This window comes from Hylaeus volcanicus, chromosome 2, assembly GCF_026283585.1.
Source record: "Hylaeus volcanicus isolate JK05 chromosome 2, UHH_iyHylVolc1.0_haploid, whole genome shotgun sequence".
Taxonomy (NCBI): Eukaryota; Metazoa; Arthropoda; class Insecta; order Hymenoptera; family Colletidae; genus Hylaeus; species Hylaeus volcanicus.
Window position 1 is genome coordinate 1,135,080 of NC_071977.1, and position 23,564 is coordinate 1,158,643.

Consider the following 23,564-nt stretch of genomic DNA (forward strand, 5'->3'; position numbering starts at 1 on the left):
CGCCGCAGGAAATTCGAAAACCGATTCTTCCGGTTTCGGGGTTGTAAATGCTTTTCGACTGGTCAATGTGCTCCGGATTCTATTCCGAAAGGAACGGAAGACGTACGAAGCTGTTTGCCGTTGGAAAAATGGGAAAAATTGTTCGCCGTCCGCGTAACAATGTGAACCAACTTTAACGCTTCAGGTATATCAAGGAGAAGAGAAGGACTTTCACCAGCTGCACGAGCAGATCATTCGCAACAACAAGTGCTCCCCGCTTCCGGGGCAACCAAATTACGGCATAGAGGTGACTCTGCGCGTTCTTCACGGCGAATTGTCTCAGGTGAGGGAGGAGAATCCGTTGCTCTTCAACAACATCTGTCTGACGAAGAAACTCGGCTTCTCCGACGTGATCATGCCGGGCGACGTACGGAACGACTTGTACCTGAATTTGGAGCGCGGAGAGTTCGAGCGGGGTGGAAAGTCGACCGGGAAAAATATCGAGGTATCGTGGATGAATCGTAAAATCGCGCGAAATCTACTTTGGTCGTGTCGTAACTAAAACGTGTGCCGAACGTTAGGTAACGATATTGGTGTTGGACGCCGACGGGCAGCCTTTGGAAGACTGCTTGTTCGGAGCCGCTGGAATGGAGGGCAGCTCCGAGTACCAAAGTTTAGTCATTTACCATCACAACAGTCCTGCCTGGGCCGAAACCGTTCGCTTGGCGATACCCATCGACAACTTTTACGGGAGCCACGTTCGTTTCGAGTTTCGACACTGCTCCAGTAAGACCGCGAGCCCACCTTATTTCCGACTCTAAAATTCTGTTGATCGACATCAAGTAGAGCCAAGTCGCACCTAACGACAACGGTTTTATGTTTGATCTTAGCGCGCGAGAAAAACGACAAGAAGCTGTTCTCCTTCGCGTTCGTGCGCCTCATGGAACCCGGAGGAGCCACGCTTCAGGATGGCCTTCACGAGTTGTACATTTACAAGTGCGAGGACCGATCCAAGTTGGATTCGTTGAGTTACCTATCTCTGCCAAGTAGCGCGCGGGAACCAAACGTGTCAGGTATGAAGGGTTGGGTAGTCCGCGTACAACACCGTCGCGACGATCCAAAAATACCGAATCTTTTTAACGTCCGTCTTTTTCTCGCGCGTATTCTCAGGTTCTCCAGCGTTCTCCAGATCCCCGAAGGAGACCGTGATGGTGCACACGTTGCTTTGCAGCACGAAATTGACGCAAAACGTCGATTTGCTGAGCCTGCTTCAGTGGAAAGCCCATCCCGAACGTATCTCGGAGGCTCTGGGTCGCGTGTTGCGGCTCGACGGCGAGGAGTTGGTAAAGTTCTTGCAGGACATCTTGGACGCGCTCTTCTCGATGTTTCACACGGAGGACGGGAACTCCACGGCCCACTCGGGCCTGGTCTTTCAAGTGTTGGTCTCCATCTTCAGCCTCCTCGAGGACTCCAAGTTCGAGCACTTCAAGCCGGTGATGGACGCTTACATTTCCGGCCACTTCGCCGCGGCGTTGGTGTACAAGGGTCTCCTGAGCAGCGTTCAACATTGCGCGGATTGGGCTAGCGCCGCGGAGAAGCAGGAACCCATCATCAAGTGCTTCCGTTCTCTCGAGTACATTTTCAAGTTCATCATCCAAAGTCGACTCCTGTTCGCGAGAGCGACGGCCGGCCAGTATGAGGACAGCTTCAAACGAGACATCTATCGCGTGTTCGCGGCGTTCAACACGATGCTGAGCAACCCGTTCGAGACGGTGCTTCATTCACAGATCGCTCTGCTCCACTCGATCTCGGCGGTTTTCGAGCAGCTGGTCGCCGTATTGCCGGTGCTGGAGGTGGCCAAGCTGACCTGCACGATGCTCGACATGGTGCCGCGAGAGCCGCCGTTGCAGCTCACGCAGGCCAAACTGACGGCCATCAAGAATCTGACCACGTCCTCGTTGTTCCGCGACGACGACGAGAGTCGAAACTTGCTTCTGGTCACCATGTGTAGACACCTGAGGATTCACTTGGTCAGACGGGAGGAACTGCGCACCTGCACCGATATCCTCGGGGAGATACTCAGCTTTCTGCACAAGAGGGGACGCGACGCGAACAAAGTGAACAACTGCATTCACCACGACGTGGAGACTTTGTGCCTGTCGATCCTCGACGTTTTGATACAGACCATTCTGATCGTGATAAACACGAGCGGCACCGTTTTGGGCTGTCTGGTAGCTTGCCTGATCGGGCTGCTTCAGCTTCTCGACGAATATCACTACGTCAGACTTTGGGAAGAGTTGACGCACGCCGGTGAACGAAAGCCCCTCAAGGACTTTCTTCTGCGAGTGTTTCTGGTCCTTCGCGACCTCGTCAGGCAAGAGGTGTTCCCTCCCGATTGGCTGGTGATCAGAATGCAGGCAAACAACGTGATCCTCGAGTCTTTGCAAGAGCTCGCTCAGCCTCTGGCTTTTCGTTTTCTGCACGGCAGCTTCGACTCGCAGCTCTGGTCGACGTATTTCAATTTGGCCGTGGCATATCTCACCCAGCCATCCCTCCAGCTCGAGCAGTTCTCCGAGGTGAAGCGTGAAAAGATCGTCGAAAAGTACGGGGACATGAGGGTACTGATGGGCTTCCAAATACTCTCGATGTGGTCCCATTTGGGCGATCGTAAGCTGGAATTCATTCCTGGAATGGTGGGACCGTTCTTAGAGGTCACTCTGGTCCCTGAAAGCGAGCTGAGGAAAGCTACTCTGCACATCTTTTTCGACATGATGGAGTGCGAGCAACGGGCTCGAGGCAGCTTCAGGTCCGTCGAGTCGGAATTGATCGACAAACTGGACATCTTGATCAGCGAGAACAAAGGCGACGACGAGTACAGGCGGTTGTTCAACACTATGTAAGTTTCGACGTTCGTTTCCAATGTTTGCCAACGTCTCGAACCAAGACTGCGTTCGCGTCGAACGCCGCGCGATTGTATTAAAAAATGTTTCGATTTCGAATTTCACGCTGCTTTAGGGAACACCTCAGCGCCGTGTAAGTCCACCAGCTATCGCTTTCGAACCATCGAAATCGTTGTTCGCGAAACATTTCTAACGTGTAGCGATTTATTTTTATCCGCAGACTATTGGACAGAGTCCAGTCCGAGGATCCCGCATGGAAAGACAGCGGAACGGCGTTCATCACTTCGATCACGCGGCTACTGGAAAGACTGTTGGACTACAGAAGCGTGATTCAAGGCGACGAAAATCGCGACAAGCGTATGTCGTGTACCGTTAATTTATTGGTAAGCGCGAATCCAAGTGTATCGGAGCAAAACATTGTCGCGGCTGTGCCACGCACGTCGGCGTCGCGTCGATACTCGAACGTGTTAATCGCGTTAGTCGAATCACTGATTGTATAAAGAACAACGCATATACGATTTTGAAGTATCGTAGCTCGGCAGTTGTCGTCTCGATGTCATCCGGAGATCTCGATTATCCGTATAGTTTTTTCGCGACCGAAATGGGATTGTCCTTGCTTCTTTTACAGAATTTCTACAAAAATGAGTTCAACCGAAAGGAGATGTACCTGCGATACATATACAAACTTCACGATCTGCACCTGGCGGCCGAGAACTACACAGAGGCAGGATTCACGATGAAACTGTACGCCGATCAACTTGGCTGGAGTTCCGCGACCCTGCCCCCCGATCACTCGCATCCCCAGCAACCAGAGTGGCAGAGAAAGGAGCTCCTCTATCACAAGATCATTCACTATTTGGACCGAGGCAAGTGTTGGGAGAAGGGCATCCCCTTGTGCAAGGAATTGGCGGTGCTGTACGAAACCAAATTGTACGATTACGCGAAACTGAGTCACGTTTTAAAGCTGCAAGCCAAGTTCCTGGACAACATACTCACGCAGCTTCGACCGGAACCGGAGTACTTCCGTGTCGGTTTCTACGGTCTTAGTTTTCCACTTTTCGTTAGGGTAAGAACTATTCGCGTTAGCCAATGTTCGAAAAAAAAAGCAGAGCGTAATTCTATCTTGATCTCGACGTTTCAGAATAAACTATTCATCTATCGCGGTTTAGAGTACGAGCGAATAGGGGCATTCACGCAACGACTACAGACCGAATTTCCAAGCGCACAGATATTAATGAAGAATTCCCCGCCCGACGAAACCATCCTCGCATCCGAGGGACAATGTAATATCACCGACGCTCTTTTTTTCTCTTCTATCGTTCGGAGGTTCGTTTTCTAGAATCGTAATTTTTCAGATATACAAATTTGCAACGTGAAACCGATACCCGAGGAGAGCAGTCTGGCATGTCGGGGTGCAGAAGTCCCGGAGAGGATCGTTGCGTTCTATTTAGTGAACGACGTCCGAAAGTTTATCTTCGATAGGCCGCTTCACAGGGGCCCGGTCGATCGCGAGAACGAGTTCAAGTCTCTCTGGATCGAGAGGACCGCGCTGACTACCGAGGCCAAGCTACCCGGTATATTGAGGTGGTTCGAGGTGATCGAGAAGAGATCCGAGTTGCTGGCACCTGTACAGTACGCCTGCGAAACGATGCAGAGCGTGGAGAGAGAACTGAGGAGACTAGTCGCGCAATACACTGCCGAACCTCATCGAAATATTAATCCTTTCAGCATGAGACTTCAGGGAATCATCGACGCGAACGTGATGGGCGGCATCACCAAATATCAAGAAGCCTTTCTTACTCCTGAATTCGCTAGACAGAATCCCGACATGGTGCCGCACGTGAACCGACTGAAAGCTTTGATTCTCGATCAGATGAGCGTTTTGGAAGCTGGGCTCACTTTACATGGGCAGATCGCTCCACCGGGAGTACAGCCATTACACAAAAGACTGAACGAAAGATTTACGCAGTTAAAGCAAGGTCTCGGGCCGTTGGCTAGGCAACGCACGCTTCTTCAGGACAGCATCGTCAAGTAATTATTCGCCGCGTATACCTTCTTTCCTTTTCTTTCCTTTTTGTACGCGTTCTGTTTTGCTTCGCTTTGTTCAGCTCACCGCTGCCTCCGTTACCCGTAAACGAGAAGCAACGACCGGCTACGTTGGATACCGTTGGCTCCAGATCCTCTCACGCGGACGACGGTCTGCTGGAAGACGAAGGGTTCTACACAAAAGTGGACGGCTGCCCGCCACCTATTCCGCAACGAGAAGTGCGGCCACGTTCGGTGGGTTACGGCACCACCCCGCCTAGACCCACGCATCAGAGAACCCTGAGTAAACCGCTCAGTCCGAAGTTGCCGTTGAGACACTCTTTGCCGACACCGACAGACGGCGTCGAACAGACGGGCTTGAGGACTTCTTGGAGCGAGCCTGGTCCCGAACAAGCCCCGCCGCTGCCGCCTAGAGGTTGCAGTAAGTTTCGCGTCTGCGCAAAGTAAATGTCCTTGGAACGTACGAGACACGGTAATATTTACCAAGGATCCGTCGCGATAGTCTCGCGTACAAAGCTATTAACCGTGACGGGAAACTCGTTAAACGTACAGGGTGATTATAGAAAGTGGGACAACGGATTTGTTTTTACGTTTTTCTTTCTTGCGTTTCAGCGCCCGACAAGAGGGATTCGAATACGAACGCCGGTGTCGTTCCACCCGCGCCGCCGAAGCGTTTAGCGTACAAGCGTAACACCGAATGGACCACCGACGACGACGTGGAGGGACAGAACGAACCGAACGATCTCCGCGACAGCGGCATATCGACGGCTAGTCTGTTGGACTTTCAATCGCACTTGACCAACTTGAACAACCTTGGTTACGAGGATTTCGAGCCACGAACGAGATGCAACGATATCATGAACATTTCACCACCATCCGTGATGAACGCGCTAAACGTTTCCACGGGGAATTTTGTAAGCGGCTCGTTTCAGGTCTCGCAATCTCTGCCCGGTCAAGAGGTAACCTCGTTGTCGACCAAGTATCTTATACGCGTTACGGTTCGTTCGCGCGTCTCATCTGGCTCGATTTTCAGGTTAGTCCACCGCCAATTCCACCCAAGGCTCACCAAGACACGCCGTCGGCCCCGTCGACTTTGGAGAGGGCCTCCAGTCGCGTGCAATCGCACGGCCACAGCGAGAACTACTCGGTGCCGAAACTTCAAACGCTGTCCGTAGCGTCTGACACAGAAAGCACCGTGTAGCAACGATAAATCTCCTAGTCCTATAGCGCGGTTAATTTACAATGTGCGCGTGCCATAATCAGCAGATCCGATCGTAGAATCGTCCTTAGTTTAGCGAAGCGGCTTCAGGAGTTCTCGCGTGGTTAATGTTAACTCTATCGAATCCGATTGGATTTGTACGGAAAGATCTCTGACATTTGCACATCGTTCGTATACGTTATTATATACGTAAGAGAATCCTGTAATAATCCAAATGAAAAAGTCTTGAAAATGCGTAACTCGACATGGATCACCCACCTGTGTGTTGTAACGTACCTTGGTAGAAAAACAGTATATCGAAACGCTGAGAAATAACTCTCGGGTTCGAATAACTCGACGAAATGTCGTTTTTTTAAAGGTAACCTGTACCGAAAAGACGTGTCGAATATATATTACGCGCTACGTGTTGCATTTGCGTGAATGGTTCTATAGTTTAACGCTTCGGATCTTTTTTATTCGACGTAGTTGAACTAGAACCGACTAGTAGTACTCTTGGCGTTGACACGATAGTACACTGACTTTACGTTAAAGACGACGATCTTCCGAACATTAACCTAACTATATATATTTTGTAATTTATTTATATTTTCGATGAGAATAAAGGTAATTTTTATCAACGAGACCTGTGGACTGCACCGATCTTAAGCAGCAGTAAACGGAAAAATTACCAATGTCGCGACAGCCGTATGGAAGGATATATATAAATTATGTATTTTGTCACATTCTTTTCATATAAATATATACAAAACTATGAAAATTGCGTCGTACAGTTGTACGGTTCTTCCATGGCATGTATAAAAATGTTGTAAAGTTTCTTTAAAAAAATGTCATAACCTAAAAGTAAGATGGAAGTGGAATGTATACATTGCACGATACTATGTCAAGAAATGATGATATAACGAAGAAAAAGAGAGAGAGCGAGATATTAATCACAAGAACGATGGAATGAACTAGAGATCATCTGTGGTCTTCCGAGATTTCGCGCTGTTAATCGCAATCGCGGATCGCGATAACGAACGAAGATATCGGAAGAATCGCTTCCGAGCCCGAAGCTAAACATCACACGAAACAAAATATCGACAAACATACGTATGTATATAGAGATACGATCAGGCACTCGCGCAAACATACTAATCGATATGGCTAACTTCGTAAGTACAGTCATGGCCGCTCTTAAAATATACCTCGGAGCAATAATGACTCCAAGAAATATATATATATATATATACGTAATCATTTGAGTTTTAAGCTAATAGTACGTTATATTACTTTGTACGGTGTTTGTTTGTCGCACGGAGCTCGTCACACTGACGTTTCCGCGTTAGTATCCTTCCTGAAACAACACGAATTAGGAGAAATTAGCAACCGTGCGTCAAGGGTTACGGTTTCGATCGATCGATAATGTTCGTATGGAACAGTTTGCGAGCTAAAACGTGATCGATACCAGCAATCCTCCGAACGCTTACCTCTTCGCTATTTGTTGTCATTTTCCAGGGTAAGCGTGAATTATAGAGAAGACGATGTTAGTCGAATTGTATCTCTACTATTCGGTTTGAAAATCGAGGACTAGGTCAAAACAGTATTTGCAAGACGATTAATCGATCAAACGTTAAAGAAATAGTTTTACTTTTTACGAACAAAGACGATACGCGACACTTACTCGGTCTCCGTAATCGTTTGCTCGTATTGCTGCTGCTGCTGCTGTTGCCTGAGGGCGGCCAATTCGTTGCTATGTTGTAAATCGTGGGTCAACGAGCTGGACAATATTCGACCGCTCATCGGTAGAATATACTCTGGCGAGTCTTCCAACACGGTCGGTGTGATTTTACCTCGTTTTAGGCTACCGTACCTCTCCGAGCCGCTGAGATTGTCGTGCTGCGACCCGTGCAAGCTCTGTCCGCGTTTCAAGCTTCCATACCTCTCGGAACCGCTCAGGTTTTCGTGATTCGAGTTCTGCGAGTGATGACTCATGCTGGACGCGAGAATACGGGAAGACATGGGTAGGATGTACGGCGTAGGCGAGACGGTGTGATCCTCTTCGGCCGTGTACGGAAACAGATACTTTTCGCCTAGATGATGAAGCTTCTCCTCGCCTTCGGAATAATTTTCATCCGCTTGACTTTTTCGGGGCGAGTTCATTTCGGGGTAAGGCAGTGGATTCGGACTGGAAGTCTTGTTCGAGGCCATTTCGTTATCGGACATCGTACCACCCGACCATTGGCTTCCGCGGACGTCCATTACTACAAATGAAACATTTTTCACTCTTTTATCGATCGCACGGAAATCATCAGCTTTCCAAGTTTTCGCGAAGGCGAAAGCACTCACCGTTCGATGACAGGTACGCTTCCGGTAGCTGGGAACTCCATCTAGGCGCGTAGATAGGTTTAATATTTGGGAAGAGTTCCGTGTTTGAGCAAAGTATGTTCAAGTGTTCGGCTGGATTGGTGTGAATGTTAGGCAAGTAGCTGTGCGGAACGGGTTGTTGCGTCGAGACGCCCATGTTTCTATGCGACCTGGACGCGACGTCTTCTTCGTCCGAGCTGTGGGAGCTCGCGAGGTCTAAGCTCCTTCCGCCGCCTTCCGCTTGAGACCCGTCCGAATCGGATTCGGAATCTCTGCGTTGATTTCGCGGTTCCGTTGCTTCTATAGGTAATTATAACCGATCAAAAAATCATCGAGTAACACGATATCGCTGCCCCTCACCCTCCATTCACCCAGAAGACTCGAAAAAAATACCTTGTCTGGAGTGTAAGGTCGATCGATGACTTCTAGACGACATATAAGGATCTCTGTCGCTGTTATAATTACTCGTGGACGTTGACGTATGCCTTAAATGAGTGTCGCTACGATACGGACTGGACCCAGTTTTATTTGTACTTCGAGAAGTTGTACTACTCGTCGAAACCCCTACGTGAACCCTTCGACACACCGATTCCGCTCCGCTATACGTCGAGGAATAGGCCAACGCAGACCGCTGCAACACGATTCGCAGTATTAACGTTTCAACTTATTCGTTCCACTTTTCGTAGAATCGTTCAACGTACCGAGTGACCGTTTACATTCTGACTGCTGCTGCCATTTCCCATGCTTCCTTCCAACAAAGGCGTCTTCTTTCCGATGCATCTTAACAAACTCAAGTATAAATTTCTACGTACTCTGCCATTGACGAAGCAATAACCAATCAAACTGAACGCCGCGTGAACGACAACCGCTATGCTGAGCAAGTACGACAAAGTTGGAGAGTTCTCGGACGCGTTGAGAACCGTTAGAGTCCAAGTGGACCCAAGCAAAGGCAACGACGCTACGGACAACCAGAGCAGCGTCCTTAAATTTCCGAAGCCCAGAATGTGTTCCTTTAGCGTGAACGCCGCCCGTACGGACATTACGAGAATACAAAAGTTTACGAACACTGCCAGGCAGACTGGTCCTATCAGCGACCAAATCACAGTTTCATAGATCGATAACCAGCAACTGAAACATAGAGGAGAGTTAAGACCGAGATGTTTCGATTCGTTACGCGATTACAAGCTTTTCAACGGTTTGCATACAAATAGAAGTTTCCGTATTGGTCAGCTCTAACGCCGATCGTCAGTCCAACGATAATAGCTGGAGCAGCGTATCCCATCGTGTAATAAAATCTCATCTGTCCATGGTTCACGTCCCTCAGTTCGGTGAGCATTCGATAGAGGTGAATGGAATCTACCAGAGTCCACGAGAACGTGCTCAACCAGGCGTAATGTAAACCGATCGCCGTCAATTTGCACGGAAATTCGTTCGAGACTAGAGGACTTCTGGCTTTGAGCGCGATGAGATAGAGCACCTCGGCGAAGAAGACGCACATTACCAAATTTTTGTGAATACTGTTGGAGTTGGTGCCACCGCCGCGTATCAAGGACAAAATGAGCAAAGCGGACAGCAACAAAGGCAAAGCGAGCATAAACGCGCTGTAACTGGTCACGTCTTCCAAAAGGGACGGCTCCGGGACGTACTCTAGGTCGAGGACGTCCGTTAATATCGCGAAAGTGGACAACTGTAAGCAAGAACAGTTTACAACCGTGCCATAGGACAACGAATCGTCCTCGACCTCGGTGGTGCAACCCATTCGACTCCATTCGCCGACCCTGAAAACGAACAAAATTTAACAATAAATCGATTCAACCGGACGACGCAAGAAACAAAAGTCTTACCCTCTAGCCGTGCTCCAATGCACGCACTGCGGATTTATTCTAGTCTTCAGATCGTCTTTCTCGCTGAGCCAAAGACTAATTTGAACCGGTGACTGTAGAGGAATTCCAGTCAGCGATTCGTGACCGTTTTCGCAAGGTACCAAAACGGATACGGTCACAACTGGCGATCCCACAGCTACTTCGACGCCCCATCTTACCGTCACCGAATCGTCGAATCTAAGCAAGATTAATTTAAATTCTCGTTACTTTCGAATCACTCGAAATTTTCATCTAGACAAGAATCTCGTCGGCTACTTACCTCCGAGGTAACAGGGCACCCAACTGTTTGTATTGCACGTAACTCAGCACAGCCTTCCGATTGACCAAACTTTTCTTAACGTTTAATTCCCCTTGCGCCAAAGGTTTGATGCCCAACACGCTCAGGGGTACGCGTATCTTTGAATACGGATCGAATCTGCTCGGATCCGGCATATAATTATTGTACTTGGGAAAGGCGATCGACGGCCCGAAATGCGTGGGTGCCGATAGAAACGCCGACGTATCGGGTATAACGACTCTTTGATCCGCTTCGCCCGGTCTAGACGTGGAAGCCGTTGGATCTTCCTTGTATTCGTCCATCTCGTAACCGAATAAACTCTCCGAAGTCACCACGTCCAAACCTAACACTACAAAATAAATAATTCGGATAAATACTTCGGAGATTCTTTGCTCGAAACTGTCCATCGGATCATTTGTTCTCGCTTACCAACGTTAACGTCGACCACCTCGAACGGATCGGTAAAGGTATCGTGTTGAGACGCGGTCAGAATCTTCAAGTAATTCGCCATGGCGTCCAGAACCTTGTCGGGAGTATCGCCGGTGAGGGTCTCGATTCTCGACCATTTGTCCGCGTACTTGGCCATCGAAACGCTGCCAGCGATCCCAACCAAATGGGAGACGTAGTCCTTGTCCTGACTGTGAGTCAAGTTCAACCCGACCAAGCTCTCCTCGTACTTCAACAACGCGACCAGCAAAGACTCCGCGATCAGCAAGTCGGCGCCGTACATTTCTTTGGTCAGATTCACCGCCCTGTGGACGTCCTTCGCTATCTTCACCGCCACGTACGTGTTGAGCGTCAAATCTTTCGTCTCCAACGCCGCCAGTTGATGCCTCTGCTCGATGAAAGCTTCCGAGGTGCAATTGAAGAGATCGGGCTCCTGCCATCCGCCTAGCTTGTCGTCGCAGGATCTGGATGTCTTCCCCTCGGCCGTTTCGGGACAATCCTCTACGGCGGTCATTCCAAATTTGGTACGGGGCCACCAGAGGCCCATCGCGTAGGACCTGGGGCAGCCGTCGTACACCACCTCGCAGCCGCGAAGAGTAACTTCCGCGTAAGGATTCGGACACGCCGTGCAAGATCTACCGATCACTCCGACTCGACACCTGCACTGGCCCGTCTCGGTGTCGCACTTCGGACCGAAGCTTCCGGTTGCGTAACACTCGCAAGGGATGCACTCCTTTCTACCGGAAGGCTGATAATGATTCTCTTTGCAGTAACATTCGCCGGTCGTCTTGTTGCAGGCAGGATCGTAGCCTTTGGTCTCGTCGCAGTGGCAAGGCCCGCAAACAGGCGACCCCCACCAGGTCGCGGGACAAGGTTGATCCGCCTTGATCTCGCAATAGTCACCGGAGTACTCCGGAGACTCGCAACGGCAGCTGTATCCCCTGCGAGAACCGATGTCCTCGATACAGGTGCCCGTGTTGTTGCAGGGATTCAACGAGCAAACGCGCTCGCAATCGCGGCCTACTCGGCCGGGCGCGCAAACGCACTCGCTCGCCTTCCATTTGGCCACGCATATCGAGGCTTCGGGGCAGTCGACGTCGCACTCGTCTTCGGAGCTGCACCCGGTCCCGACACCGACGTTCTCCTGGACGGTCGGTCGCAGCAGCATGGTCTGATTGGTGCCGATACGGATGTCCTGCAGACACCCGTCGAAGAACGGTAGCTCGGTGTTGGTGAACTGCTCCGGTCTGCCGACTAGAATTCTGCCCACGTAAAGGCCTTGCAACTTTGCCGGCAACGGTGACGACAGAGGTCTGTTGCGATAATCGACGTCCAACGAGACCTGCCCGCTCTGCCAGACGATCTCTACCCTGTGCCACTCGCCGTCCGCTACGTTGTTCCAAGTCCGAACGATGTCCGAACCATCCAGCAGACCGATCAGCTTCCCCTCTCGAATCTCGAACACCGCGGAACTGTTCTGTCCTATCTGCACGCTCATCACGAACGCTCGATTGGCTCGCGTTCTTAAGCTAAGGGCCGTCAGCCAGGGCAGCTGGATGGGCCTCAGAAGGGGATTGAAACTCAGCATTCCGTCGCCGTGAAAGTTCCAGGGTTTTCCCACTTGGTCGGCGCAGGTAGGTCCCGCGTAGTTCTCCTCGCAATCGCAAACAAATCCCGACCACACTTCTCTGCATCGACCGTTGTTTTTGCACGGGTTGGACGCGCAGAACGAGCTCTTCTCGGGGCAGCCGGAATTGGTACCGTTGTCGGCCACGAACGAATTCAAGTCCACGAACACGTGATCGACGAACAACTCGGCGATACAGCCAACGAAATCTTTGTTCCTGATCTGAAAGCTGGATGGTATAGCGGGCAGACCGCCGACTTGCAGAGGTCCCGTTAGATCCAAAAATCGATGGCACGTCTCGGTGACGATGTCGCATCGTTCCTCGAGCACCTGTTCGCTTCTGCCGGCGCAGGACCACCGCTTGCCGAGTCTATCGCCGTGCTCCAACGCCAGAGCGACGTCGCAATCGTCCAAAGAAATCGTCACCGTTCTGTTTATGTAAAAAACTTGCACCTCGTGCCACTGGCCGTCGGAGACCCCGCCGGGTACGCTCGCGCTGGCTCGAGTCACCTCGTCGCCGAGGGAAAAGCTGAACTGCACTCGCGACTCGATTATTTCCAAGGCCACAAAGTCGTGCTTCTCGTTGTACCGACCGTTGTAGAGGAGAAGACCGTTGGCCGCTTCGGTTGCGAACCGAAGCCTTAGATGCAACCTGTGCCGCTGTCTCAAGGAAGCGAAAGTGAGGAAAGTCGCGGGCCCGAAGCTGCGAGATTTCAGTTCGCAGAGCGGTGTCACGCTTTCCAGAGTCGTGACGGGGCATCCTTCGCAAGTGAAACCGCCCGTGATCTTGACGGTGCACTGGGAACCTCCTTTGCATAGCCCGGGTTTGCAAGAGTCTCGATCCAAAGAGATCTCGCAATTGTCTCCGGCGTAGTCGGGGTTGCACGCGCAGGCGTATCCGCCTTCCCTGCGATAACAGGTGCCACCGTGCATGCAAGGATTCGAGTAACACAAGTTTACCTCCGTGTCGCACAAATACGACTCCTTGCTGCCGGTGAAGCCTCTCGCGCACCTACAAGCGAACGTCGTCACCGGATATATCGGTCTGAAGAGCACGGTGTCGCTGCTGGCGAATCCAGAGGCGTTTCCAAATTTTAGCACGGTCAGACATTCCTCGAAGTTCAAGCAAGGCTCTCTGACGCAGAGGTTGTCGTCGAACGGCAGCACCGTGACCGTCGCGAGCCTCGCTAGTATACCTCTGTTCAAGTACACGCGCTCCTGCAGAAATTGCGGACTGTAGAACTCGTCCGTGACTCCCGGCTCGACTCTGCGCGCGGAGAAACTCACGTTCAAGATCTTCCCGTGAACGTTCGCGTCCTCCTGTATGCTGAAGAGAAATATGTTCTCTCTCGGGCACGGGATGATCGCCGCCAGACCATCCAGAAAGTATCCCAACAGAGGACTGAGGAAAGCTTCGGCGGTCATGTCGTCCAGTCTGACGGTGATCGAGTTGAGAAGCATTTTGTCGGTGATTAGTCGCACGGAGAGAGTCATGGTGGCCTTGATCTCGTTGATGCCGTCCGTGACGGACACCTCCATGGTCGCGACGCGGGGCACGTTCGTGTTTAGTTGCGGCGACAGACGGATCTCTCCCGTGGTTCTGTTCAGGTCGATTAAATTCGCGTTGTTCCCGGCAAGGATGGTGTAAGTCAGCTTGTCGGTGACGTCCGCGTCGACGGCAGGTATCTTGCCGATGGCCGTAGCGGGGAAAAAGTCTTTGAAGTTGTTGAAAATGATCTGAAAATCTTTCAGCACCGGCGCGTTGTCGTTGACGTCTGTCACCAGAATCTGAACCAGAGCGTCCGATCGCAACGGAGGCGAAGCCGCGCGCACCACTAACTCGAACTTTTTCTTCGGCGATTCGTAGTCCAATTCCTCGAGAGTGATCAGTTCCGCTCGATCCGCGCCCGGCCTGACATTCAGAGCGAAACTATTCGAGTCCTCGCCTCCTATCACCGAGTACTGCACGACGGCGTTCGGTCCCTCGTCCGGATCGTGGGCGTAAATTTCACCGACGGTCGAGCCGATCGGTGAATTCTCGGCTATATAGAGAACGATTTTATCGTTTTCGAAAGCTGGCGGCGAATCGTTCACATCCTCTATCTTCACGATTACAGGCACCACGGAAGAGAGAGAAGGAGAGCCCCTGTCCATGGCTACCGCCTTTAGAGAGTACCTCGCCACGGATTCTCTGTCGAGCGGCTTCGCCGTTCGAACGATTCCCGTGGTCGAGTCTACGGCGAACGCGGCGTCGCCGTCGTCTTCCAATGCGTATCTTACCCTGCCATTCAGATCCGTATCCGCGTCGGTAGCGGATACTCTCAGGACGCTGGTGCCGACGAGCACGTCCTCCGGAATGGAACCGTGATACTGTGGCGCCTCGAAGGTCGGAGAGTTGTCGTTTACGTCCGTGACGGATATCTCCACGTCCGTCGTATCCGAGAGAGGTGGGATCCCTCCGTCCCTCGCGGTAACCGTTAACAAATACGCGGGAACAAGTTCGCGATCCAACGTCCGAGTGGTCGTTATCGCGCCTGTTTGCGGATTGATGGTGAACTCGGACGCTGCCGGGTCCCCTCCGTCGGTGTCCAAGCTGTAAGTGACTTGAGCGTTCTTTCCGACGTCGGAATCGGTTGCACTGACGACCAGAACCGTGGTGCCGACGGGGGCATCCTCGAACACCGAGACAGAGTAAGGGGCGTTCTCGAAAACGGGTGAAAAGTTGTTCGCGTCCGAGATGTTTACGTAAACAAGAGCCGTGTCGGTTCTACCTCCGCTGTCGGAGGCTGTCACGGTCAGCACGAATCTCTTTTCCTGTTTGTAATCGAGCGGCTGAGCCACCGTTATCAGACCCCGTCCGTTTTGAGACGCGATAGAAAAACGGCCTCTGGTGTTACCCGCTGTGATCTCGTAATGAATTCTGGCGTCCTCGTCGGGATCGGTCGCTGTTACGGACGTGACCGGAGTACCCGGTGGATCGTCCTCCGAGACCACGGCTTCGTAGTTTTTCGGATCAAAGTATGGATCGTTGTCGTTGACGTCGGTAACCGTGAGTATCACGGTGGCGCTGGCAGACTTTGGCGCCTCGCCTGAATCTGCTGCTATCACGGTGAACTGGTACCTGAAACCAACCGACGACCAATGATCAATTCTAACCCCTTCCAAAAACTTACGTTGGACGAATAAACGAGAAGTGCTCGAGTTACCTGGAGCACTGTTCGCGATCGAGCTGCTTGGTCGTGTAGATCCATCCGGTCTCGGTGTTGACCGTTATAGGGAAATTTTCCGTGGAAGCTCCGGAAAAGTCTCGCGCCCCGATGGTGTACTTGATTTGAGCGTTGGCGCCCTCGTCGGCGTCGTACGCTTGTATCCTCAACATCGAGTATCCGACGGGTACGTTCTCCGACACGGACTCTTGAAAGTGGCTGGTATAGAAACGCGGCGCGTTGTCGTTGACATCCTTCACGTGTACCAACAACTGAGTGGTGTTCGATCTCGCGGGCGAGCCGCCGTCTTGTGCGCGTATCACTATCTTGTAGCTCCTGGTGGATTCGTAGTCGAGAGACTTGACGAGGGCCACGTCCCCGCTCATCGAGTCTATGGAAAAGGTGTTTTGAGTGTTTCCGCCGATGATCGCGTACCGTACCGCGGCGTTGTTTCCCGCGTCGGCATCGGTGGCCCGTATTCGAGCCACCACGGGATTCGCTGTGTAGTCCAAGTCCTCGGGTATCCATACGGAATAGGTGCGCTCGGTGAATTGAGGATAATTGTCGTTGTCGTCCAGAACGCGTACCATCAGGGTGGCGTTCGCGCTCTTCCGCGCCGACGGAGGCGTCGCCTGATCGGATACGCTCAACAAGACCGTGTAGATCTCGGTCTTTTCTCTGTCGAACGGAGTACGGGTGGTGACGACTCCCGACCTAGGGTCGATACGAAAGGTCAAAGCGTCCTCGGCGTTCGCGACGCCGTTTCCGGTGCTCGTGGCCAGGATCGAGTACTCGACTTCGGCGTTCCTTCCGGTGTCCTTGTCCGAAGCTTTCACCGTGACCACGGTCGAGCCGACGGGCACACCTTCTCTGACGGAGGCGTCGTACTCTGGCCACTCGAAACTGGGCGCGTGATCGTTAGCGTCCAAAACGTTCACCTGAAGAGTGGTGGTGCCCGTTCGCGGGGGGAACGAGTCGTCCACGGCCAGCACGCGGAAGTAATGCACGTCGACGCTCTCCCTGTCCAACCTGGCGCGCGTCGTCACCCTACCGGTAACAGGATCGAGAACCAGCAACTCCTGGGACCGAGCGTCCAGGAGAGAACTCATAGAATAGCGGACCGTCCCACCCTCGGGGTCTCTCGCGCGCACGGAAGTCACGTACACCCCGGGATCCTTCTCTTCCTCGACCGCCCCGACGTACAGCGGTTGTTCAAAGTACGGGGACTGATTCTTCAACTCTCTTCTGACGCGTCTCCCCAGATCCGTGTCGTCCAATTGCCGATGGTGAAACACGATCTTCAGACGGTGTTCGGCGTCGGTCAATCGCGACTCCATCCCGCATCTGAGGTTCATCGACACGGAAATCTTCCAGATAGGATCCACCAGACACTGTTCCGTCGCCGAGACCAAATCGCCTGCCGCGCCCTCGATCAAGAACCTCGGATCGGCCACACCGCCCCATCTGGTCTCGCATTCCTTTAGTGCCGTCTGCGGAAGGAAATCGCGTAACGCCGCCACCAGCTGCGACGTACGAAGACAGACTTCCGTGAACCTGTTGGCGAAGACAACGAGGTCACGGCATCGCGCGAATCTTACGATATTATCCCGTAATCGCCGCCGACTACCGTTACTCTACTCCAACCTTCTGCCACGAACATCATCACGAAAATTAAACGAAAAACTAGAAGCAACTGTTGAAAATGAATAAAGAGTAACCTTTCGGTGCTGGGCATAGCGTACGAAGCCAGAGTCTCCGCCATCCATCCTCTGGTGGCGGCAAGATCCCGGTTCTCACCGCCGCAGCCGGTTATCAGGATCCTCAGCGGCAGGCTGTAGTAATCGATCGTCGGTCTGCCCAGCCTGGAACTCGTCGAGTCCACGTAGAAGGTGAAAATCCGTGGATATTGAAGTCCGTCGCAGCTCAACGACCGAGCCAAGGTGACGCGGCCGGTGTGAGGGTGAACTTTGAGCAGTTTCCTCGCGAACCAAGCGGTTCGCTCGGTCGACACCTGATACTTGCGACGACCGCCCAGCTGAGGCACCCCTGCCTCGAACACCACGCTCCCCGTTGGCGTGTCGGAGGAGAGCACGGCCAGATACGCGTCCGTCAGGATCCAAAAGCCTGCGAGGATAGCGAGAATCCATTTCCATCTCGCCATGACAGTTGACAGCCACCCTCTTACTGCGCGCGGTCCTTCTCGTATTCCTCCTTTACGGACGAGCGTCCCATCGTCCCAGGGTTGCACCGTCCCTTGCTGCTCGCCACCCTCGACCTCAACGCGCCCTCGTCTCGCGTCTCATCTGCGAACCAACGCGATTCGACCATCGGGATTAGCTACGCTTTTACAACATACGTAAATAAATCGAGTTCCCTCGAGAAAAAGTCACGTTTCCCGCGTATGCCGACCTACCACGATTTCAACCAACTACGGACTAGTTCCCTTCTCGAGTAAATCGTTTAGAAAACGCGACTGGCTTCCGTCTGTTACCTCGCGCTGAAAATTCTTCGCGAGTGTGAGAATGCGATACCCTGGGCAAAACGTGGGAACAACGATTTCCGTTCGTTTCACCCTCTTTGTTCGTTCGTTGCCTTCCATGGTAAATTCGTTGACCCTGTCTCGTTCGTCGTGCAAGTTAAACCGCGATGAAACTCAAACTTGGTCTCGTACCCGTGGTTGTTTGTATCCGTAAATCGGAGATGCCGATAAACAAGTCAGGCGCGTGGAATACCGAACAGGCATGATTTCGCTGGCTCGTTCACACTTTCGGACGTCGGCGTCGAGAAGAACGTTCGAGGGGAAACTCGTTCGATTTCATGGGTGACGTAACGAAAACGCATTGTTTGGAACGCTACGATCGTTTAAAATAAATTGAATTTAACGGGAGAATTACGATTAATTGATTTTCGACGCAGCGAATTATTACCTCGCGTACGACAGGTAACCGTCGCGTCGGAACGGTTACTTGAAAAAAACGTCGGCGAATTATTTTCAAGGTACATACTCCGCTCGAACCTGTATACTCTGTACAGGTAGCGGCGCGTAGCTGGCAGGGAAGCAGGTCCGCAATGGCCAAGAGTGGAAACGCGTTTAAGAATACGCGACGTGTAATACGTGGCGCAAAGGATGCGGCCCGCAACGAGTGTCTTCTCGTCCCGTATGTTTTATTGCGTTAGAAATCGCCGGTCGGCCCTCAAGATCGCGGGACTAGTTGACCGCAGTCGGAGCACGATAGCCTCTCTCGAGCCATCGGCACGATCCTCCTTCCCCGGAGGCTAGCCGATCCGGTTTGACCAATCCAAACGGATGGTGCATCGGCACGAACCAATCGAACCAACGGCCGCACCGCGCAACCACCGAGTAGACAACGGCCACGAACCAGCCGGCTACGAGCCTTCGGAACAAAATAACCCAACAAGAAAAGAAACGACCGAAGAGCGTCCAGGGACGCCGGTGTTTAAACGCGTAAGGGCGCTTCATCGGCTCTTCTCGACGCATACGACCTTTGCTTCGCATCGGCGCGGCGTCCTACGTACTCCGCGATCCACCGAGCTATCTCAATTTCTAAAGCTACGCGCATATCGTCGACCTTGTTTTACAAAAAAATTCTACACCGAACCTCGAGTAGTCAACGTAGCGTACAGTGGAATTCGAGAGCGCCCGAGGTCGGTGCCACGACGTGACTCTCACCGATCCTAGGCACTCTCGTTTTATTGTTATTGTATTTTTCTCGATAGCCACCACCGTGCCTGATTCGAGCGAGTAAGTCACGCGGACTGTTGGTTCGATGATCACGACCGGGAACGCTTTCGATCCACGGTCTCGTATAAAGGATCTCTGAGCGTGATCGACAAAAAACGAAATCGTAAACTACCGTGCTACAGCGTCATGAAGAACATGCGAATCATCGAGACAATCTAGCTCCAGAGTTGCTCGATGAGTCTACAAGTACGCGTAGACCGAAACGGTTGTAAGTTGTAAAGCAAACACGCCATTCCGCGTTATCCATCGTTTCACGCACAGAGATCGAAATAATTGTTGCCAGATCAAAGGGGATATTAACCAAGAAGCGAAATATGTCGTACATGTACACGAGCACACGTGTGCGCTAATCGCGATGACTTTTTTCCACTCCGAATCGCAACATTCGAGAAGAAAATTGCGTACGGAGCGTGAACGCGTCCTTTTCGAACGCATTCTTCCGCTACGGTATGTATTCCGTGTACGGTGCATACGCGCATCTTTATATTCCATCCTCGTCCCCCCGCTCGCGCGTTGCCGACTGTGAAATTCCGGTTAACCGTCCAGTGGAAAATGTGCGATATCGATAACATCTTTCAGCCCGGAGATTCTTAGTTAGTCCTGCGCGCGTGTATCGTGGTTACGCGAAATTAATTGTCCGCGTTACGAGACAAGTATCCATTTTCTTGGACGTTGAGCATGGAAGAGATACGGTTCGTCCGAACTTGAATTTCGCGTCTTATTACGATTATGCACGCTGCCTGGTTCGCTCGCGAAGGTCGACCGAAATTAAGGAGAAATTATTTTCTCGGAAAGAGAAGCGCCGTGGCGCGGCGACCAGACGTCCCTCGATAGCTCAAAGGTGTTTTCGGTCGATGCTACGCGCAGGTACTCTTCGTTTTCTTTCGAGCGTTGGCTTCGTTCATTCGGCCGGCCAACCAACGAACACGCAAGACGTGCCGCATACTTCTTAACCTACTACTCGACCGATGTAAGTTACGTACAAGGTTCTCCCGTGTTGCGCGAAGGTTAAAACAATCGTATACAATGTCGCGAAAAACAAAAATTTACTTATTTTTATAGCCGACGAGGTGAACGTAGATGCACCGTTTTCGCAATTCACGGTCCGCGGATTTCACACTTTCGGTTTTCCCTCTCGTTTACCGTCCTGTCGGAAACGATTCTCTCGGACGAGAATGACTTTGCGATAACCGAGAGACGGTCGGTTTCGGGATGAATGACGACGAATTTCCCTCGAGCTATGCGAACGAAAACCTATCGGTAGCTTCGTAATTCCACGGTAGTTACAATAACAACCGTTACGCGGTATGTACGGGAAACTACATTCGCGTAGCGGTGAGCGGTAAAATGAGAAAAAGGAGAGGCGCAGGCCGTCTATCCTCGAATGTAGGTAGTATAGTATGCTTCATTGATTTCTCGAGCACTGCCGGACATCGCTCTTCGAACTACATACAATTCCTACTCGAGATTCGCGATACGCTATTCCATATTCGACGACGAATTCATCGATGCATACGAGATTTCGTAAAAACGAGAGTATCGAACGGTAGCTTACTGACAGTTTTTGTCGTCTTTGTATCTCTCGCTGCCTAAAGAATTGAAATAAAGACCCGACGATATTCTTACGCGCGTACGACTACGAAGAGAGATGCTGGCCGCAGATAAAAGTCCTACGGAAGAACGCTCAATTTTATGGAACCTGTTCCCACCGTGTGGCTCCCTCAAACGGGTTTAGTTAGGTGCATACGTTTCACGCTCGTATGCGTGCAGGGGCGTCTTTAAAGGCCGTAAATTAATGTTCCGTTCTTACGACTGTGTCGGGGAATCCGAAAATTCCCAAGTATCTTAATTAAACCGCTGCGAAAGCCCGGGATGACAGTATCGATACGCGTTCATTTCTTAATTCCGACAACGACGCGACGCTCAACCATCAATGGAACTAACGTCGTGTCTCGATAGTTCCCTTCGAACGTTCGCATCTTCTCGTATCCGTTTCATTTTCACACGGATAAAGCTAGAAAGCGACGATCGTGTAGGTCGAGCGTTACGCGTGTAGACGCAAAATCGTTAACATTCGCGGACAGCTCTGTCGCGTCTCGATGTTGCAGTCTTCCCGTGTAACGGCCAAGTCGAGTCGGGTCGACTTTGCTCGAGAACGACACGAGAGGAGAGGGTGAAATAGAAAAGTCATCCTTCTCTCTCTCAGTCTCCCTCGCAATCAGGGGTGAGTGACTCACGTTCCGCAGCTTCGACGCCGACAGTCGTCGGGACGCTTACCCTCCAAATATTGATTCGCCGGCTCGGGTAAAACGAGCCCGCTAACCCCTCGCATCGCCGTATCTAAATTTTTCTAACGCGGCATTTCTTGGCTTCTTATTCGCCAGGTCATCGCTTCTTTCCGCTTCTCTTACATCGATTACTTCTTATCAAATTATTTCCTCGTATCAAAGAAACGTAACTGCAAATAACGGATCAAACGTTGTTTATCTTTGATTAATCATTCGAAATTTTTAATTGAATAAGAACTTTGCTCGGCTCTGTTCTGTACTTTTCACGAGGGCTTAGCTTGCAACTAGCTAATTGTAAAGTAGTACGTTTAAATTCAAACGGAATGTTCGAAACGACAGAAATTACGTTCAATTTGATAAGAAAAAGGCAGGGGAAACGTGTTCGTTAACCCGTCGGAAGACAGATCAGGGAATTGTATGCAAAGTCCGGAAAAGATAAGGGTCACGAGACGCGTTGTCGTTCCAATTATTAAAGCATTTTTCTCGTGGGAAACCACCGGCCGCGCACACCATAGAAAAATCAAGTCGCGGGAATGTACCACGCGAAAAGGTCACTCACCGTCCCACCAAGGTCGCCGCAATTTTGTCACATTGCGAGTCACGCCCAGCCTCGTCGATTAATCCTGTAATCCTTTTCTCGGACTCTACTTCCGCGAGCACTCTGAAATTCAGTACGAAAGCAGAAATTCACACACGCGTAAACTCCACGGTGTATATCCCAGAGAAGGTGCACGCACTTCATCTGCCGTCGGCAGCGTCGCGACTACTACGAACCAGGCCATACACGCACGACCAGCCTTACGTGCGAGCAAAGTAGAGGGCGACTACCTGCGACCGTGTATCTCGACATTGACTTGGAGCGACGATCAAACGACCACGATGCCACGATCTCTGCTCCGACCACTGATCCGCGGCTCACACGTTGCTCTTCTTACTCCTTAAAGCGATATTTATTTCTCTTTAAGCTTGGAGTAATCGGTCGAAAAAAGTACGTTTCATTTCTTCGATCGTCGTTCGAAAATGATCAGAGTACATTTCGAATCTTGACTTGTAACGACGCAACATGGTTTAATTATTTTTTTCATTTAGAGTACTCGTTAAAACGAAAACACCAAATAGTTGTCAAGACGAGTAACACGTTACCTTGAACAATATTTCGAACGTTATTTCGAAAGTGGCCAGCTCTAACACGAAGTAGAAATGATTTCTATGTACCGCATACAAAAGTCCGCTACGGTGCGATAATTACCATTCATCGAATCGCATTGAATCAGTTTCGATACTTTTTCCGAAGATAAATAGTCACGAAATCGAAATCGAAATAATGAAATATCAAAGTGTTCCTAAGTACCTGCGAAAAAAGATGCTTTTTTCCGAACTATCGACACCACCATCCGCCGCTAGCAAGCTAACAATCGATGCTATTTGTGTACGAATTATAATGTTTGATATGCGTTACAAATGAAATGCAACACATACGGTGAAAAATTCAGGTAAACCGAGACACACGATCTACACTCCTTGCGAGCGTCGAGAACGTCGGCGACTGTTGCAAACTCTCTCCTGCGCGTGCATGAAAATCAACC

The 23,564-nt window shown here is 51.2% G+C and overlaps 2 protein-coding genes across 3 annotated transcripts in view; one reads left to right on the plus strand and one right to left on the minus strand.

Moving 5' to 3' along the window:
- The window catches only part of LOC128872440 (dedicator of cytokinesis protein 3), a 30,618-nt gene extending 23,854 nt beyond the window's left edge, over positions 1 to 6,764 (plus strand). The window contains exons 7-18 of one of the 2 annotated variants that reach the window (XM_054115119.1): positions 185 to 484; positions 561 to 765; positions 870 to 1,052; positions 1,150 to 2,875; positions 2,995 to 3,012; positions 3,100 to 3,262; positions 3,508 to 3,945; positions 4,021 to 4,162; positions 4,235 to 4,910; positions 4,988 to 5,346; positions 5,538 to 5,884; positions 5,959 to 6,764. In XM_054115119.1, coding sequence (XP_053971094.1) covers positions 185 to 484; positions 561 to 765; positions 870 to 1,052; positions 1,150 to 2,875; positions 2,995 to 3,012; positions 3,100 to 3,262; positions 3,508 to 3,945; positions 4,021 to 4,162; positions 4,235 to 4,910; positions 4,988 to 5,346; positions 5,538 to 5,884; positions 5,959 to 6,126 — 4,725 coding nt within the window. In that variant the 3' untranslated portion in view covers positions 6,127 to 6,764. The remainder of the gene's footprint in view (positions 1 to 184; positions 485 to 560; positions 766 to 869; positions 1,053 to 1,149; positions 2,876 to 2,994; positions 3,013 to 3,099; positions 3,263 to 3,507; positions 3,946 to 4,020; positions 4,163 to 4,234; positions 4,911 to 4,987; positions 5,347 to 5,537; positions 5,885 to 5,958) is intronic. The other variant, XM_054115121.1, reaches the window with a different exon arrangement.
- Positions 6,765 to 6,908: 144 nt separating this feature from the next.
- Positions 6,909 to 23,422, minus strand: LOC128872439 (protocadherin-like wing polarity protein stan). Its single transcript, XM_054115118.1, has 14 exons — positions 23,330 to 23,422; positions 22,716 to 22,915; positions 22,538 to 22,639; positions 17,646 to 18,230; positions 15,928 to 17,481; positions 11,077 to 15,842; positions 10,630 to 10,996; positions 10,332 to 10,547; positions 9,693 to 10,265; positions 9,189 to 9,615; positions 8,881 to 9,118; positions 8,470 to 8,787; positions 7,805 to 8,384; positions 6,909 to 7,477 (listed from the first exon to the last, which is right to left on the minus strand). The coding sequence occupies exons 4-14, from the start codon at positions 18,086 to 18,088 to the stop codon at positions 7,447 to 7,449; spliced, it is 9,513 nt and encodes a 3,170-aa protein (XP_053971093.1). The 5' UTR covers positions 18,089 to 18,230; positions 22,538 to 22,639; positions 22,716 to 22,915; positions 23,330 to 23,422; the 3' UTR covers positions 6,909 to 7,446.
- Between the last annotated feature and the right edge of the window lie 142 nt (positions 23,423 to 23,564).

Coding starts and splice junctions, on each gene's coding strand:
- LOC128872439 (XM_054115118.1), bottom strand. CDS start 18,088: ATGGCGAGATGGAAATGGATTCTCGCTATCCTCGCAGGCTTTTGGATC. Junction 17,482..17,645: donor GCTATGCCCAGCACCGAAAG/GTTACTCTTTAT, acceptor CTTCGCCAACAG/GTTCACGGAAGTCTGTCTTC. Junction 15,843..15,927: donor GATCGCGAACAGTGCTCCAG/GTAACTCGAGCA, acceptor GGTTGGTTTCAG/GTACCAGTTCACCGTGATAG.